Genomic DNA, 17679 nt, shown 5'->3' on the forward strand with positions numbered 1-17679 from the left:
AAAACTGATAGAAATATTAGAAAGTTACATAAGATAATTAGTGGTATTTCTTACCATTTTTAATGTCCCCTTCAAATTTTACCATGAAAGCTAGAAAAAGAAAGGAAAATAAAATTCAAAATAGAAACTTGATATTTCATTCCAAAAATTCAGCAACTTTTTCTCTGCATTTTATTTTCTGCATTGAGGAATTCAGAAAATTTGTTATAAGTCGGAACCCTCCTTTTTTATATGAATTTTATTTAGTGTTATATTCCAAGTTCTAATATTTAAGCATACAAAACGTTCTGAATTATTAATTGCCATAACGTCATATTTTTAATTTCCATATGGCGCTATCCTTGCAAAATTTTGCTGATTTTCATAGTAAAGCAACAAACTACAAGGATTTCACTTTTATGAATGAAATTTACTTTCATCACAATCATGGTTTAATTTGCATGGAAGCTCAATCATAGAGAAACCCAGCCTAAAGGCCCTTTTAGCTCCAGACCATAAAAAGTATACTAATCGGTGGCTTCAATTTATTTGGTACAGTATTTAAAATCAATAACGCTTATCAAGTGTACAGCAATGCGACTTTTAACATCAAAACAGCCTTTTTTTTTTTTTTTTTTTTTTCGCTATCTAGCATTTTGCTGAGGTAGTTTGCACTGAAGTTCTCAATCGTAGTTTATGTAACGATGCGTCCGCCATTTTGGGGCTAAAAGCCGCTTTCTTCCAGCGTTTGGTATGGTGAAATATCGTGTTTTACTTCTTGATTGTGGTAGCTTATTAACTCCATGTTAATCCACAATCAAGAAGCAAAACATCCTACTTCATCATAGTAGACAGAGGAAGAAAGTGGCATGTAGCCCCAAGATGGTGGACGTGTAGCTACTTAGGGCTTTAGTTTACACCAACAGTGTACCCTAACTTGTTGGCAGAAAAGGAGGAATGTGGTTTCACTCATAGATGAAGTAGGGTAACACCCCCAGTAATTGGCAGGTCAGCAGTAATTAGCATTTCCAACAAAAATGTTCGAAAATAATATTCGTATAAAATCTTTTCAAATTAGAAGGCTATATACCAACTGGATATACATTTATTTAAAAGATTATAACTTCAATTCATATTACTAAATCACTAAATGGTAGCAGTTCATAGGAAAGAGGAACAATTGTGGCTTGTGTCAAATCAGCCATTTTTGTTGCAAAAGCTTCGTCTCTGTCTTAAGGGAAGTATGCGCATCAATCCAAAAAAATATTAATTAAAATATATTTCAAATTTTCGTTGTCAACAGTTTTGTTTAGTTGAAAGATGTTACTTTGAGTGGGTAAAACTATATTTTTTGTCCCTTTTTAGATTTTTGAAATAATGATGGATGCTATTTAGTCGTGCTTCAGTTTTGCTAGTCTCCAGTAATTGGCACATGTGCCTATAAACATTAATGTGTTATGCAATATGTCACTAGTTTGATTTCTGATACTTTTGCAGCAACTATATTATATGGGTTCTATTACTGATTTGATTACTACAGAATATACTGTTAAATTTTTAAGAGCAACAATAAAAAACAAATCTGTTTGGCCATCAGTCAGATATTGCGACTATAGAGAATTGGTCCATTTTTTATGGTCCCTTAGAATCATCGGGTCAATGTTGTCAATGTTCCTTTTTCTGTGGAAGCAGCTATACTTCGTAAAATCGAAACTGCATACCGACTAATGAAACAACAATTATCTCGATTTTTTTTCCATGCAAAACTCCAAACTTATTTTTATCTCTCTAAAATACTTTTGAAACGTCAAGATGTGGGATTTAACATTAATTTATGTAAATTTACCTACTTTAAATTAACATTAATTATGTTTCTTATGATGGTATTATTTGTATGTAATCTAAAAGTGAACAATCAAGTGATTTTCCAGTTCTATTAACATGAGCCAATTACTAGATCACAAGGTGTCATACACTGGGGTATCAGGTGCCAATTACTGGTGATTTTAAAAACTTTTTATGCATATATTTTTATAAAAATATCAATTCAAATATTTTTGATTTTAGTGAACTAATTCGATACACAAATGTGCATTCTTTAATACAATAATTGCAAGTGAATATTTTTCTAACTAATGAAAACCGAGGTAAGTTTAAGGACAAACTCTTAAAGTGCCAATTACTGGAGTCGTTACCGTACAAATAGATGATCAACTCCGTAGTGAAAGCCAAAGGCCGCCATTTAAACTTGAAATAGACGGGCAAAAGCGTAGCTTACGTGGATGCTATGCTGTTTGCATAACATTAGGCTACGGTATTACGCATGCGCTTTTCGGGCATTTTCCCGTCTATGCATGGAGAGCTCGTTGCCCAATGAAACCTTTTCCAATTTGTATCTAGTTAATACTACATGTACGGTTACAGCTCTACAGCCCTTCGTCGATTGTACTGTTCAAAAGAGCCCATTCTGATGTGTCGGGCATATTGTCTGAAAATTTTTTAAATCGGGCCCTGAGTATTGTTTTTTTTTTATTCATTAATGGCGTTAAGTGTTCCAACAGAAGTGTGAGAAATAAAGCGAACTTTTGACTTCTCTTGTATGGATCAAAACCCATAGATTCTATTAATAGGATTTTTTGGATTTGAATTGTTTTCGCGCAAATTCAAGTGAACAGCTTTTTTATTCGATGATATAAAATTTTATGAGCTGAAAACCGTTGCATATGTATATGCGCTCAAAATATTGTTTTAAATTCATCTCATATAGGAAATGAAAGATTTTTGCTTTTTGATGAGAATAATCATGTATTCCAGAAAAATTTCTAAATTTTACATTTGAGGTAGTGCAAAGCGAAGATATATAAGTGGACTTTTTAAAAGTATTGAGTAAAGCCTATGCAAAGTTCAGGCAGGTAGACTTTCACTGAATTTTATTCTAAACTATGCTGTACAGCAACACCTACCAAGGCGAGGAATTACCATCTCTGAACCCTAAAATAGAGGCGACTTTCTTCTACCATTTGTACTAGTCATCTCCAAAATTTTAGTTTTTGCACTTACTCCCTTTTCTTCACCTGTTCTTCAAAAGATTTACCCAGACATTTCTCCAAATATACTTACTGGTAGCATTGCAATAAGTTGCTGGCTTAATTGGTTCCATTGAACACATAGGACAAGTGAAATCTGTGGGATCAAAGCAGTCTCTTGCTGGTGGAGGACTAGGAGGCAGTGGTAGACTAGCGCCTGGAGGAACCACTGGATGTTCAGGTGCAGGTACAGCTGTTACAGGTGGAGTTAACGGAACAGTCTGTTCAGGAGGACAAGCTGGGACGTTGAGGTTGACTCCAGGAGGCAAGCAGACGATGTAAATATTTCCTTTTATGACGCAGCCCTCTTTCATGTGTTCAGGGCTTGCTTCGGCTGCTATCAAAGCAAATCCGTTGGCTAGAAAATAAATACAAAAAAGTGAGGTTAAAAATAGCTATCAATTATGAAGAAAAAAAAACTAATGAATGAGTTTTACTTTCATAGGTTTTTGATTCGAAAATCAGTTCTCATAGTCTTTTCTAGCATTTTTTCTAAAATTCAATCGTACGAAATATCTATAATCAAAGATAAATCAAAGTGTATTGAAATATGACTTCCAACTTGTACAAAATGATTTAGCGAATGGAAAGCTTATGTTTCTGTTATGCGCAATGTAGAACAATTTGTTGTCCGTTTCGATTTGGGATCGGTGTACCGGTCACGAATACGGGGTTTAGTTGACAATTCAATGGCTGCATTATGTTTCTTACTACTGCGGTTTTTTTTAGCACTTTTTTCTTTCACTTTATATTTGTTCAAAATAAATTCGTAAATTAATGCAGTTTTTGCATAATATTATGAAAGGTGGCAACGAAACAAATATGAATTTTAAGTCCTTTTAAGAGAAATTTCTAGTATCAGCAATCTGATGTCACGTATTAAAAGTTACTGAATTCCGTAATTGCATTTTTGGTGTTGCAATTACTAGTTTCGATGGAGTTTTGGGGCTCAAAGCTTCGATTTAAATGCTGTAGCTGAAAACTTACGAACTTAAAAAATGAAGTAAAAAAAACAGGAGTATTAATATTTAAAATTTTTATAAAAGTTCAACATCTGCGTTTTATTAAATGTTAATTAATTGTAGCAAAGATAAATTGGATTTTATTTTTTTGCTGTGTAATCATTCTTTGGCTGCAGTATATAGATAAATATTGGAATTAAAAGTTGAAACTCTCGCACACATGTTCAAACTATAAAACTTGTTACATTGTGTATAAAGTAGTATAGTGTTAGTAAAGTAGTATTTGTATAGTAAAGTAGTATTTGTTACATTGTGTATATAGTAGTATAGTAGTTAATTGGAGATTACAGAAAAAAATGAAAACCTCATACTTTGAGTACATGTGCATGGACAGGAATCAGGAAGTACCAATTTGGCATCTGTAGGTTCGAACGGTTTAAACGCTTTCTTGACCTTGTATCTTATCGCACTGCATGCTCCATCTGAAAGTGGAACTGAAATATTAAAGGCTGTCCGCCAATGATGTCACACATTGTTTTTAAAAAAATTCACCCCTGCAACCTTCGTCACAAAGTGGAACACGTTGCCCCCCCCCCCTTGTCTTATGTCACACTATTTTTCAAAGCTTAGGTCTCCTACTTATGAAGCAACTTAGTTGAATCAACTTTAAACGGGCGGTTATTAGGAAGTGTAACCTGGTAGAAAAGTGAAGGAAGCGCCCGTCATCCTTCACACCGCAGTCAACTCATCAGGCACTTCTGCCGCTACCATTCTCATCTCAATAGCCGCGTTTACATGAGATTTTTATACTTCGCATCCGAAAACACCGGATGGAAAATACACCGTTCACATGCAAAAAAAGCTTGTAACCTGTGTTCGAGAAAGCAGTTTTCCCCATCATACTTTGCGGCTATACCCAGTTTGTAAACAAAACTCGTTTCGTGAAGTGCATTCTGGGTAAAAACCCCGTTTTACTCTAGTCGATAGCAGGAGGAAGAAAAATCCACATTTACCCGGGTAGTAACCGGAATACGGTTTACAGCAGATTATTTTCGGTGTTGAAAGGATCCATGTAAACGCGGTTAATGAGTTAAACCAACTTTTTAGTTGATTCAACTCATCTGGGCATTGTTGCGTTTGCTCTACGCAGGAGTAAACTAGTTGAATCAACTCGATTTAGTTTTAACAGCGTTGTGGAGAAGCTGCTTGAATAATAAGTTCGACTTATGAGGAGAAAAGTTGGTTCAACTAAGTTCCTAGTGTGAAGATAACGAAAAATGTTAGTCACAGGCTAACTTTTTCGGAAGTTGATTTAACAACATTGCCTCAAGTGTAGTAGGCCATATTGTTGTGTCACACTTCCTTGTCACACACTGCCACTCATAATTTTAGAAACCCGCTGTCCCCCTCAAAGCGTGACATCATTTGTTGATGACCCCTTAGTCAAAAACGATCGTTTCATCCGAACCGGGCTTTAGCCTTTTGTCATTAGAAAGCTATCAATTTGCAATTAACATTGATCACTCATCCTTTTTTTCAGCATTCGTAATTTTATTAAAATTTGAAACTATGCATTTAAACCATAAATATGTCGTTCATTGTAGAAGTGGTGTGTTTCCTTGTAAATGATTTTACCATGCTTTATTAGTTAAAGCCCTTTGCAAATTTTTCCGCAGTAAATAAAAAATCAAGTATTCAGCTACACTAATATACCATGACATATTTATCTTTGTAAAAATATATTGTTTCACCCTTAGAGGTATTGCTAAATGTGATATTTTGAACAAATACACATTTTAACAATATGGAGATGCACCACGACACAAATATTAGTTGTAGTAGAAATGCTTTAATTTCCTGAAATTAATGTTTTTTATTTTTCTAATGACAGAGATTACTGAAATTACATATTTTTTAATAAGTGGCAAAAAACAAAACGGAATTCAATATTTAAGTCCCATATGCTTTGAATTTAAACCATTGCATTTAACTAATTACTTTTTCTTATTAGTCGCTTTATACCAAGAATACAATATAGCTGATACTTAGAGCTAACTATGAATAAGAGCTGTCGAATATTTTTATGCATTCACCAAATGAATTGAAAGAGTTTATCAAGCAAATCATATTATAGATGTCAAAAAACTACAGTATTTCTGAATGCAAAAGTATAAATGAACGGTATAAAGAATTTTTTTGATTAATCACTGTGTATTACTGATTTAATACTTACAGGAGTTTTGAGGCTCGTACGCAGAGGAATATGTAGATGCTTCTGCAAATAAAGTTCGAGAAAATATTTAGAAATTGAATTTTCATACAGTTAGTAGAAGTTGAATATTTGTTTTATAATTAAAGAAAACAAGTCCAGTGTGCCAAATTGTGAAGGTGTTTGCACTTCGATGTATTTTTCTATTTTTTCTTCTTTTGGTTTCTTCTCTCTTTCTTTTATTTGCTCTTTTTTTTTTTTTTTGTCATTTTTTTCCGTTTTGTCTTTAAAGAATGAACTGTTGGACTTTAGACATTTCCTAGTAAGGCGTCAGGTAAAATTACTATTACACCTAATAACAAACTAGACCAGGTGTTCTCAACCTTTCCCAACTCGCGTACCCCTTTTTGTATATCTATTCGTACTATTCGTATCTTCAACAAAAACAGATCTTTTTTTTTTATATACATATATATATATATGAGTTATATTAGTTAAAGTTTTAACTGTTAAGATCAGCTACATGCTGTAGAAGAAATTTTGATTTAGTACACGCTTTATTACAAAGTTTTTATCAATCAAGCATTCAATTTTTATAAGTCTGAAAGAAATAGCTAGTGGGAACCTGAACTTTTTTTTTTCGCGAAGTCCATCAATAGTTGTCCCCCAGCTTGTTCACAAATACAGTCGCAAACCATCCACAAAAACTTGTTTCTAGATTTGCTCTTTAGTAAGTTCAACTCAAAAACCCTTTTCTTCACAAGTAAGCTGCCTTACCCCCCCCCCTCCCCAAGAGCGTAATTCACAACAATGTCTATCAGATCTCAGATCTTTGTATTCTTTTTCAATACCAGTTCAGAAGTTGATCAACAAAGTGTTGCAGTACTTTTTTTTTTCTGTATAGGATCAAGCGATATTACTCAAATTTTTGGCACGATTAACGCTGTCTGTTGAAGAGAGTGCGTTTTATAGGAAGTTAAAATATATATATTTAGAAATTCATGGGGTATTGAATGGAAGTTATTGTACCACGGCGGCGCACAGTGGGGACAAATCCGGAAAAGCTGTCCAAAACCTCAAAAATGAAAATTTGATTCGGGAAATTTTGACTTATGGGATGGATAGAGGGGTAACTGCTGCATCAAATTTCAAAAGGAGAAGGGTCTATCCTCATACCTAGGTTTGTGCCCTTCAGTTGAATGTTAGCTTTCGTGCAGAGCGCACTCGTGTCGCTAGAACGTAACGAAAAAAAGGCTATGTTATAAAACCTAAAATTTTAAAGTGATGTGTCCAAATTTTAATCTACAACATGAAAACGATTTCTACAAGTATATAAAAAATGTTTTTACAATTGATATGATAGAAATTTCATTTGTATCCTGTTAAAATAAATTAAAAAGTTCTGTGTCCGGACAAAAGCAAAATAATGGTAGAGATTTTCAACTAGAAGAAAAGTTATATATAACGCCATATAACGCTAAGATTCAAGTTTAGGGCTTTAGTTCACTCTCATATCTTACGACATTCGTAAACATTAATTGCCACTAGCTGCCTAACATGTTATTAAGCGCTGTGTTAACTAAGCGCTTTTACGTGATTCTGCAGGTTGTTTCAAGTTGCCCTGAGATAGGCTGTGAAAGGGTTCAAGTATATATAGTAGAAACTGCAAGGAAATTTTGTCGAATTATATCCGTGGTATTACATGCCTATTTCTGGGTACAAATTATTAATTCACAGTCCACAAATAATAAATAGCACACGCATTGGTCAATTATCAAGATGCGCAAGAAAGCAGAAACAAAGATATTACGAAGATTTTTCGCGAAAATGTTCGAGAGCTAAAACTATGGAAGATATTTTCAATCGACTCATGATATCTTCGGATCCCTATATTTTTAGTATTAGAAAATTTCCAAAAAAAAAAACTAAGGAGTTTATCCCAGGAAGCTTCTAGAATTATTACTTTCTCCTACAGAAACCATTACAACAAGAACGCGAACGGAAAGTAGCTCTACATTCACCGATTCGGAAACCGATTTTGATTTTAGCAAAAACTCCGATTGTGAAATTGATTTTAACTAATTGATTGAGAAAATGTATTTTATTTCCCAGTATATTAGTGCATTATTTGATTCTTTGTTCTCATTCTTTTTTTCTTTCTTTATTATTTTTTTCTTTAAATATTTTTAATTCCTTAATTTCAAAATATTTTATATATAATAAATAAAATATTTTCATTTTGCATCAGATACTGATAATTATAATGGACGACTTCAAAAACCACCATATATTAATTTTTATAAAATCCTTACATATTTTTCACATATGCGTTCACCATAGTGGATCCGCAATTTTGTTAAGAGTAATCCTGACTTCAGATTTATAACCAGCGACCTCCAAAACCCCTATATACCAATTTTGGCACAAATCTAAATTTAGTTGAGGTTTTGGCTAGCTTTTCGGGATTTGGCCCCACTGTGCGTTAAGATGGATCGAAAAAAACGAAATTTTGAATCTTAATTTGGAATACCTGCCACAAGCTGTGCATGTGTAAGTACAACACACATGTAAAATATTATCAAGTTTGAACAACTCTTTGAGGGTCCTACCAAGGCTTGAATTTCTCCAAAAACAGAAAAAAAGGTCAGTTTTCCAAAATATTTATGAAAATACTAGTGTTTAAATTTTTTGTTATAATACAGCTAAAATGCTTCCTTTGAACACTCTTTTCATGTATCTTCTTAATTATTTAGTCTTTGCACCATTAAGTTGGCACATAAGCTGTTAAGTTTCGCGAAATTAACCAAAACTTGACTTTTTTAAGCTTTTTTGCACATTGCAATATTTTTACTTCCTTTTACAAAAAAGGAAGTATTGTATTCGCGAAAAAATTTTCACTCAAAAATCGCCCTTAATTTCCATTTTGCTCACCCCCAAATGAATGTTGAGTTTTTTTTTCGATTCGACCACATGCGGAAAAGTGCCTAAGAATGTATAGACACGCGAAATATCCATTTTGACCATCACCGAGGTAATTACAACGACTTTTCTCGTGACGTCTGTATGTATGTGCGTATGTGTGTATGTGCGTATGTGCGTATGTATCTCGCATAACTCAAAAATGGTATGTCCTAGAAAGTTGAAATTTGGTACATAGACTCGTAGTGGGGTCTAGTTGTGCACCTCCTATTTTGGTTGCATTCGGGTGTTTCTAAAGGGGTCTTTTGCACCTTTTTGGGGGGAAATCATTGTTAATTTCGATGCAAACTCAAGTGGTGTTATAATTTGGCGGTCACTTGGCGATATATCGCCAGTCTTTTGGTTGCCAAGTTTTGTCGCCAACTTGGCGAAAAATTTGGCGATTTTTTTTTTTTTTTAAATCTGCTTTCAATGTGGCCATTGCTAGTGATATTTAAAGAGTTAGAGAGAGAATCCCATTAAAATTGCAATAATAGGGAAATAGCATTAAATTGGTGTAAAAGGAAGTCATGTGATGCACACATCAGCTCGTTTCTTTTAAAGTCCAGTTTTTTTTTTTTTTTTTTAACAAGGCCTGTAAAGAATGCACTTTTAAACAGAAGTGAAGTTAAACTTGATTATATTAACAGTCCAGCATCCACTAAAAACAGGTGGCTGCATTTCAGGTTCCATTCTACCTTTTCCATTTGCCGAGCCACATGTATTAAGTATAAATTTATTACTCATTTTACATTAGAAGTAAACTATCAAAATGATTTAGTTGTATTAACTAAAAAAACAAGAAGAAGAGAGAAGTGCATTGGTTACAAACAAGGGCGGATACAAGGGGGGGGGGCGATGGGGGCGATCGCCCTCCCCCCTTGAGCCAAGAGATAAATAACAGGGCACCTACCGAAATTAACCCAAAAAAAAAAACACTAAAAAATATCTGCAAAACAAAATATTCTTCAGAGGCAAAAGAACATTATTTCTTGCCTTTATAGGAATAAGAATTTATAACATTTTGTTCTTCTTTGTGTGTGTGTTGGGATTGAATTTTGGCTTGAAAATATGATGAAACAGAAACCTCAAGATCTTCACCGAGAAAGAAAAAGTCTAAGGGGCTAAAATGCAAATCATAAAGGGGAAAGGGGGAAACATAACCTTCGCAATCAGACATTCAGAGCCGCCGATTTTTTGATGACGCCAGTCATTCTGTCTGTAGAGCCTCACTCTAAGAAACGGGGAAATGTTCAGTCATTGTCTCTCTTGAATACTGGTTACATCTAACTTCCAAAAGTTGACTATAAGTCCAAAAGAAAACAAATCAATTGATTAGGATTTTTCAAGAAAGAAGACAAAGATAAAACCCATGAAATTGGTGAGCTACCAGATGTTGTTAGACAAGGTACATTTATGTATTTTGTATTTTCTTTTCGTTTTTTCTTTTTCTGATTCGACAAGTTTTTAGTCTGTATGTGAGTGTGAATGCATAGATATTTTTAACGCCTCGTTAACACATTCATTAAAAATCGAAAAGACGGCTCAAAAAATATTGTGAACTGTAATTGACGGTTTGTGTTTTAAGCCTTTGAAAACCTTGTTGTAGCCTTTGAAAACACAAAACCTAAGTTCCGCGGGATGATAATATTTATCAAAAATTTATTAAATTAGAAAAAACAAAATTGAAAATATTGACTAGGGCCACTCTAGCTTGGGTCAGTTTTATATTTTCTCTATGTATTAAAAAAAAGTAAGGTCAAAGAAATAATGAAAGGAAGTCTGTGGTGGGCTTGCGTCCTGGAGACCCCATAGCACCTACAACCTTGAAATTTTGTACAAAATTACTTCGAGCCCCCTCCCCCCATTGTTTGCACCTGGGGTATTATGTTTTAAACTAAGAATTAGATTTTTTGTAATTTTAAGGCAGAAATTTCACATTAATTGCCTATTACCGGGATGAAAGATTTCTCATACCCCCTAGCATTCGATGTCGTTGGAAAGACATTTCTTTTTCTGAATCAGATTCAGCTTGTTCCAATATTATCAATGAATTAAAACAACTCAATCACTTTTTATCACATTTGTGTGTGTGTATATATATATATATATATATATATATATATATATATGGGGTAAATAATAAAAATCTATCGCCCCCCCCCTTGAGAAGTTTCTGGATCCGCCCTTGGTTACAAAGAATGTATATTTACTCACACACAGTTGCTCTGACATATAAACATCAATATTTCACAAAATAAGGGACTTGAAAAGTATCAGTTAGTTAAAGCCACAGAAAATAGTCAGTTCGTCACATCCATTCATGAAACCTCTTTGAAATCATTTTTTGTTTCAAACAATGACACGATACTTCGAGATTTGATTTTTGCTCTTATGAAGCCATCTCTTGCCGATTGACTAATCACAAACAAAGAAGCTTCTATCACCATATTAGCACAGCGTCCCACCACCTGAGTGTGACAGGAGAACTAAACGAACGCAAAATTAGCGTTGGTGTTTTCAATCTATTGTTGAAGATTTTTATTAGATATGCCAGCTAAAATAGGAGAGGGGTGGCAGTTATTGCACATTCTTGCCGCGTGATAACATCAGAGTAGTCTGATGCATTAAAGTTAATCCTTGAATAATAGAATTCTCTGATTTCTTCATGAACAGAAGCCACTTGTCTGGCCTTCAAAATTTTCGCAAAGCCAGGCAAAAATAGGCATTTCGTTGAATGACAGGATCAATAATTTTTTCAGATTTTCACTTATGTAACAAGATGCTGTAATAACACTGATGAGGAACAGCAAAGTTTTGTTTCAATTGCAGAAGAAGGAAAATTTGCTACTGCTATACTTCCGCCGACAGAGCCATCAATATTTTTTGGTGCTGATGTCACTTCAAAGTAGAACAAATGAGGCTTTCTCTGCCAACGCTATTGTGTGCTACCAGTACGGCATTTCTGACGGATGTGCGATGTGCTGCAGCAATTGCTTCAGAAACATTACAGGATTTTGGTACTGTATCAAATAATTATCGCTCTAAAGTCGTTGATAGGAATAAAATTCGAAGATAGCGATAGAAGTGTTACAGGCAGTCACAGACGAAGTACGTGCTTCTCTTCAAAACCTGCAAACTAGAATTGAAAGGATTTGAAAAGTACATTTTTCGATAGCCGAAAAGACAAAACTATGACAAAAAGAAATGATTGGAGACAGATACCATAGAAGAACCATATGCGAGGGATCCATGTAATGGTTGAAAAATCCAATTCTCTTCATTTTGGTCATGTTACGCCAATTTCTGGAACAGGAAAACATGTCGCGACTGCAATGATTTTTGAACTGAAAATTTGTTTAAGCCTTAAGGATCTTTTAGCTTTTGGCTGTGATGGCACGGCCACGAAAGATCAGAAAAAGGAACGGTGCAATTGCGGCCATAGACAATAAAATTGGACATCCTGTCCCATGGTTAATCTGCGAACTGCATACGAGCAGCCTTTGCGTCACCTGTTCACATTACTTGATGGTGAAACTGCTGGTCCATGTGAATTATCGCAGTACCAATAGGTAAATTGCTAGACAGGTGCGACAATTTACCACTGGTCTAGTTTGAAGCAATTACGCTCCTTCTCGTAGGTGCTCGGCTGTTAATATAATAAAATATAATTTCATTTACATTTAAAACTGAATTCTGCACAAGTCATTGCAAAAAAAAAAAAAAAGACTTTAAAAGAAAAAAATATTGCAATGTGCAAAAAGGCTTGAAAAAAGTCAGTTTTTGGAAATTTTCCGAATTTTTACGAACTTGTGTGCGAAACTAATACTGCAAAGAATAAATAATTTTGAAGATACATGAAAAGCGTGTTAAAAGGAAACATTTTAATGATATTGGAACAAAAACTTTGAACCTTATTATTTTCATAAAAATTTTGGAAAATTGAACTTTTTTCCTATTTTTGAAGAATTTCAAGCCTTGGTTGGATCCTCAAGGAGTTATTCAAACTTGATAATATTTTACATGTGTATTGTTCTTACACATGCACAGCTTTTGGTGTTTATTCCAAATTAAGATTCGAAGTTTCATTTTTTTCGATCCACCCTACTGTGCGTCGGCGTCATTCACATTTTAGAAGCTACCTAGGAAGTTTCCAAAATGCAGTTTATCTATAAGATATATTTCTCAACAATTGCCATCAATAAAACGCTTTTGCTTACTTTGGGCAGGCAAATTTTTACTCTCTTAATAAAAGTGCAAGACTAGTTGCTACTTTTAAAATGCACCATAATCAAGGCGTGTCTTCAAATCATGTGCGATTTTTATGTCTGTTTGTTGCATGACGGTCGGTTCTTTCGGTTTAACAATTGAACACTATTTTAATGCCTTATAAGAATTTAAATAACACAAGAAAATTTGAACTGTTAATGATTGAGAAAAAATGAATGCAATTATTATTATTTTTTTTTTACTGATACTACAGATGAAATATTTTTATACTTACGAGCTGTTTTGAGTACCACAGCTTGCTTATACGAATCGACATTATACACTGAAAGTAAACAAAATAATTCAGTTCATATTGAATTGTTATGGAAACAAAATGAGTAGCAATTAACAGTAATCTTGTGTATTGCATAACAATTTTGAAATTCATTTTGAGCATAAATTACACCAATGAGATTTAAAACTAGTTTATTTCTGATTAATTAATTGACATTTTCCTTGGTAATTATAAAGCAGAATGTTTGTATGCATGTACAAGGTATATGATTCAGAAGTTTAAAAACTGATTTTTTTCTGAGAAAGAGAGCTCGCGCGGACTGGTGCGGATGGGTTGGAGAAGTAGTGGGGGGTTTCAGTGAACGAATAGAAGCTGCAATAGTTGGCTTCAGAACACTGGAGAATGCGCATCGCTTGCTGCATGAGTGCGTGTCATCGACCTCGGTCGAAAAGTGGGAGATACGGAAATGAGTTTCACGCTGGAGTGCTCCACCGTTTGAGGGATCGAGTCTGCCATGTCTACGCCTGGCGATCATGTGCGATTGGATTTTTCTCCACGACAACGCTTCCGGTCACACGTCGCGCGCTGCCGACGATGTTTTGGTCAAGTTCAACGGGACAACACTGCCGCAGTCACCCGACAACCCTGATTTGGTTTCAAGTGACTTTCTTTTCTTCCCCGGAATTAAGACAGTCCCGAAAGGGATTCGACTCCATCGACGGATAAAACCAGTCCAGCTGGCTTCGACGAGGCCCTTGACAGCATGTCGCCCGAGGACTTCCAGAAGAGCTACGAACAGTGGAAGACGCGCTAGCAGCGCTGTGTTGATGCTGAAGGATCATATTTTGAAGAATTTTAGCAGCGCTAAACTTAAATGTCCAATAAATTTCTAGTTTTGAGATCAGTCTTGAAACTTTTGAATCATACCTTGTATGTGTCTGAATGTCTGTGTCTCGCTTTAGGGCCAAGATCGTCATGTCGGTTTTCATGAAATTTGGCACAAAATTAGTTTGTAGCAGAGGGGTGTGCAGTTTTAAGTGTGTTTTCTGAAATTCGTTTTCGTTCATATATAAATTTCAATTCTGAATTTAAAAAAAAAATATATGACGAGACTTTTCTAAACGAAGAATTACTACACGTCCATTAAAAATAACTGCCCCAGACGTAATTTGACCTTTTTTTATATATATTTATTTTCCATATTGTATGCTTTTAAAATTAAAAATACTTCAAGTCAGCAGAATACTGAAATTTTGTCCAAAATATACACAAATAATGCTGAAATAAGTCTAACTAGAGTTTTAAATAAAAAACTTTAAGAGTTTTAAAACTTTCGTTTCGGAATTATTGTGTCCCTTTGAATTGTTTTGAAACGCATGAAAAAAAAAATCTTTTATCCTTTTTATACTTAACTCAAATCTGAGTTTCGTATTTTCTATACTTTTATTGTGCTACGCAGTTTCACTTCGTAACGCTTTATCAAATAAAATAAACTTGCTAATATTTTGTTTTTTTATGAAATTGCTTTACTTCGTAACACTCGATTAAATAAATAAACTGAGCTTATTTTTATGAAGCAGCTTTCCTTCATAATCAAATAAATGAACTGAGCTTATTTTTTTAATGAAGCAGCTTTCCTTCGTAACACTCAATCAAGTGAAATGAACTGAGCTTATGTTTTATGTGAAGCAGTCTCTCTTCGTAACACTCTTAGCTGGGGAGCTAAACGACAAAAATCAATGGAAAACTGCAAATTATGATAAGAAGATACCACTTGGTAGGAATGTTGTTTATGACTATTAAATGAAATTAAGACCCAGAGGCACTTTCAAAAACCGTTTAAATCCAAGATGGCGGCGTTTTTCAAAATAGCTACCCATAATAGAGTTTTTTTAATACATGTCGTACAAAAGAAATTTTTATATAGAATTATAGATTTTTAAGGTCATAGATTTCATTTTGCATGTTCAAAATAAGCTAAATGTCCATTTTGGTGCTTCTTTTTAAAAATATAATTATATTACTTACAAAAGAAATTACGTGCTCAATGTAAAAATAGGAAAAATGTTAAATGCAAATATTAGTACTACGTCGTTAGTCAAACACTGCTTCATTCTTTGCATTAATTTTTGCATAGTAGTGTGCAGGACAGACCAACGCTTCTGCAACTGCACTTGTTATTGCAGATTTTGCAGGTGCGCTTTTTGAGCTCAGTGCATGAATCAGAAATTTCCGGCAACTCCGACCATTTCAGCTGCTATCCAACCCTATTCACTTGGAGATGGTGCACGCATGATATGTTTGTGAGCTTGTCCCCAAATGTGTCCAGCCTGGAATACTACACAATACTTGTTGCTGTAAGGCACCCTTTGTAGCTGGCAAACTTTCAAGTGGCCAATTTTTTGTCATAAACAACTCTTTCCTTGCATCATTACAATTAAGCTATTACTAGCGGAATAGTACAGTAGTACTACAATTTACCTTTCAAAAGGTCAAAAATTTCGATCGGTATAGAACCTTGAGGGTTGCAAAATAAATAAAAAAATACCACAGTTGCTTCTTTGAATATAATCCATGCCTTCAAAGTTGATTTTTTGGACTTACCAGTGAACCTAGGAATGCTGTCACAAAACCTATGAAGGCATGAAATCCTGGTAAAGCCTTTCTTTTCTTTTTCTTTTAAAATAGCTTCATATATTGCATGAGCTGTAATGATTTTGTTGTTGTTTCCTGTTCCAAAAGCAATCCACAGTTTATCCAGATTTAATGTTGGCAAGGGAAAAAAGTGAGATATTGCTAAAACTAAGACATCTGTATCAACAATGCATATGTAATAGTCCTGAAACCGTTTTCTACCATGTCTTGAAGATGCAGTACCATTCTTGAGACTGTTATCTTTGGGCCAGGCAAGTAACATCAATGAGGGAAGTTTTTGCAGTACTATTTCCTTTAATGTCTTCACCTAAAGTCGTTAGACCCTGCACAGTTACTATGGTACTTACAGCTAACGTATCTAACAGAGCAACGAACCCTTCTTTTTTATTTGAATTTCTTAAAAATCCTTGCCCATTTTTAGGCAAAGTACCTTGAGAAAGAACTTGTCTTCTTATTCCTGCTCCCCACTTCTCTCTAGTTTGACATTTAATCGTTGGTGTAACATATCTGTCCCAAATAAAATCAATTCTCTGGCATTGGAAAGTCTCAAAATTTTTACAAACGTAAGGTTTTAATGTGTTTTCATAGTAATCAACAAATGTTTTAGAGGTTTGCGGCTTTAATTTACGCACGTCGGTTGCCAATTCATCTAATAAGATCTTTATGATGAAGAGATGGAACTACCAGAACTACATCAATCATTTATTTCTGGACAGTTTAAGATAAGAAAATCTAATAGATCATTTTCAGCAATCAGTATTGACCAAGCACACCAACAAAATAATGCAATAGTTAAAGGGGGTGGCGGTACAGTAGGATTGACACAGAATCCATCAGCAGTAAATAGAAGAGTTTAGAAGAGTCGATAAATAAGAGAGTTTGAGCTAAAACATGAAGAAAATAGTTGACTCCATCTTGAGCAGTACCACTAATTTTAGGTTAAATTTTTTACTATTGTTCGATCTCTTTAAAGCACTTTGAAAGAACTTTGAAATCAATTTTTGTAAAATCAAGACATTATCGTAACCGATAGCCGGGTTAACGTGCATAGTGATGTTATTTCTTTTTTATGCCCTTTTTTTTCCATTTTTTGCTGCCGCTAAAAGTTCCATTATGTTTAGTGTTTTTTTTTTTGCCCCCCCCCCCCTTACTCCACTTATAAGCTCCAACCACTGCCACTGCTTTTAGGTACGTTAGTTGTAAAGTACAATAACAAATGTGCAGGTTCTAACGACTTTAGATGAATACATTAAAGGAAATAACACTGCAGAAACTTCCCTCATTGATGTTACTTGCCCTGGCTCAGAGGAAGCAGGCTTAAGAATG

The 17679-nt window shown here is 34.4% G+C and overlaps 1 protein-coding gene across 2 annotated transcripts in view; it reads right to left on the reverse strand.

Moving 5' to 3' along the window:
* Window positions 1-17679, reverse strand: part of LOC129216142 (nascent polypeptide-associated complex subunit alpha, muscle-specific form-like) — a 125802-nt gene that overhangs the window by 27997 nt on the left and 80126 nt on the right. For both annotated transcript variants that reach the window (XM_054850299.1, XM_054850298.1), the window contains exons 23-27: window positions 13699-13746; window positions 6261-6302; window positions 4399-4509; window positions 3100-3423; window positions 55-90 (exon numbers count right to left, since the gene is read on the reverse strand). In XM_054850299.1, coding sequence (XP_054706274.1) covers window positions 55-90; window positions 3100-3423; window positions 4399-4509; window positions 6261-6302; window positions 13699-13746 — 561 coding nt within the window. The remainder of the gene's footprint in view (window positions 1-54; window positions 91-3099; window positions 3424-4398; window positions 4510-6260; window positions 6303-13698; window positions 13747-17679) is intronic.

The sequence above is a fragment of the Uloborus diversus genome, chromosome 2 (assembly GCF_026930045.1).
Source record: "Uloborus diversus isolate 005 chromosome 2, Udiv.v.3.1, whole genome shotgun sequence".
Lineage (NCBI taxonomy): Eukaryota > Metazoa > Arthropoda > Arachnida > Araneae > Uloboridae > Uloborus > Uloborus diversus.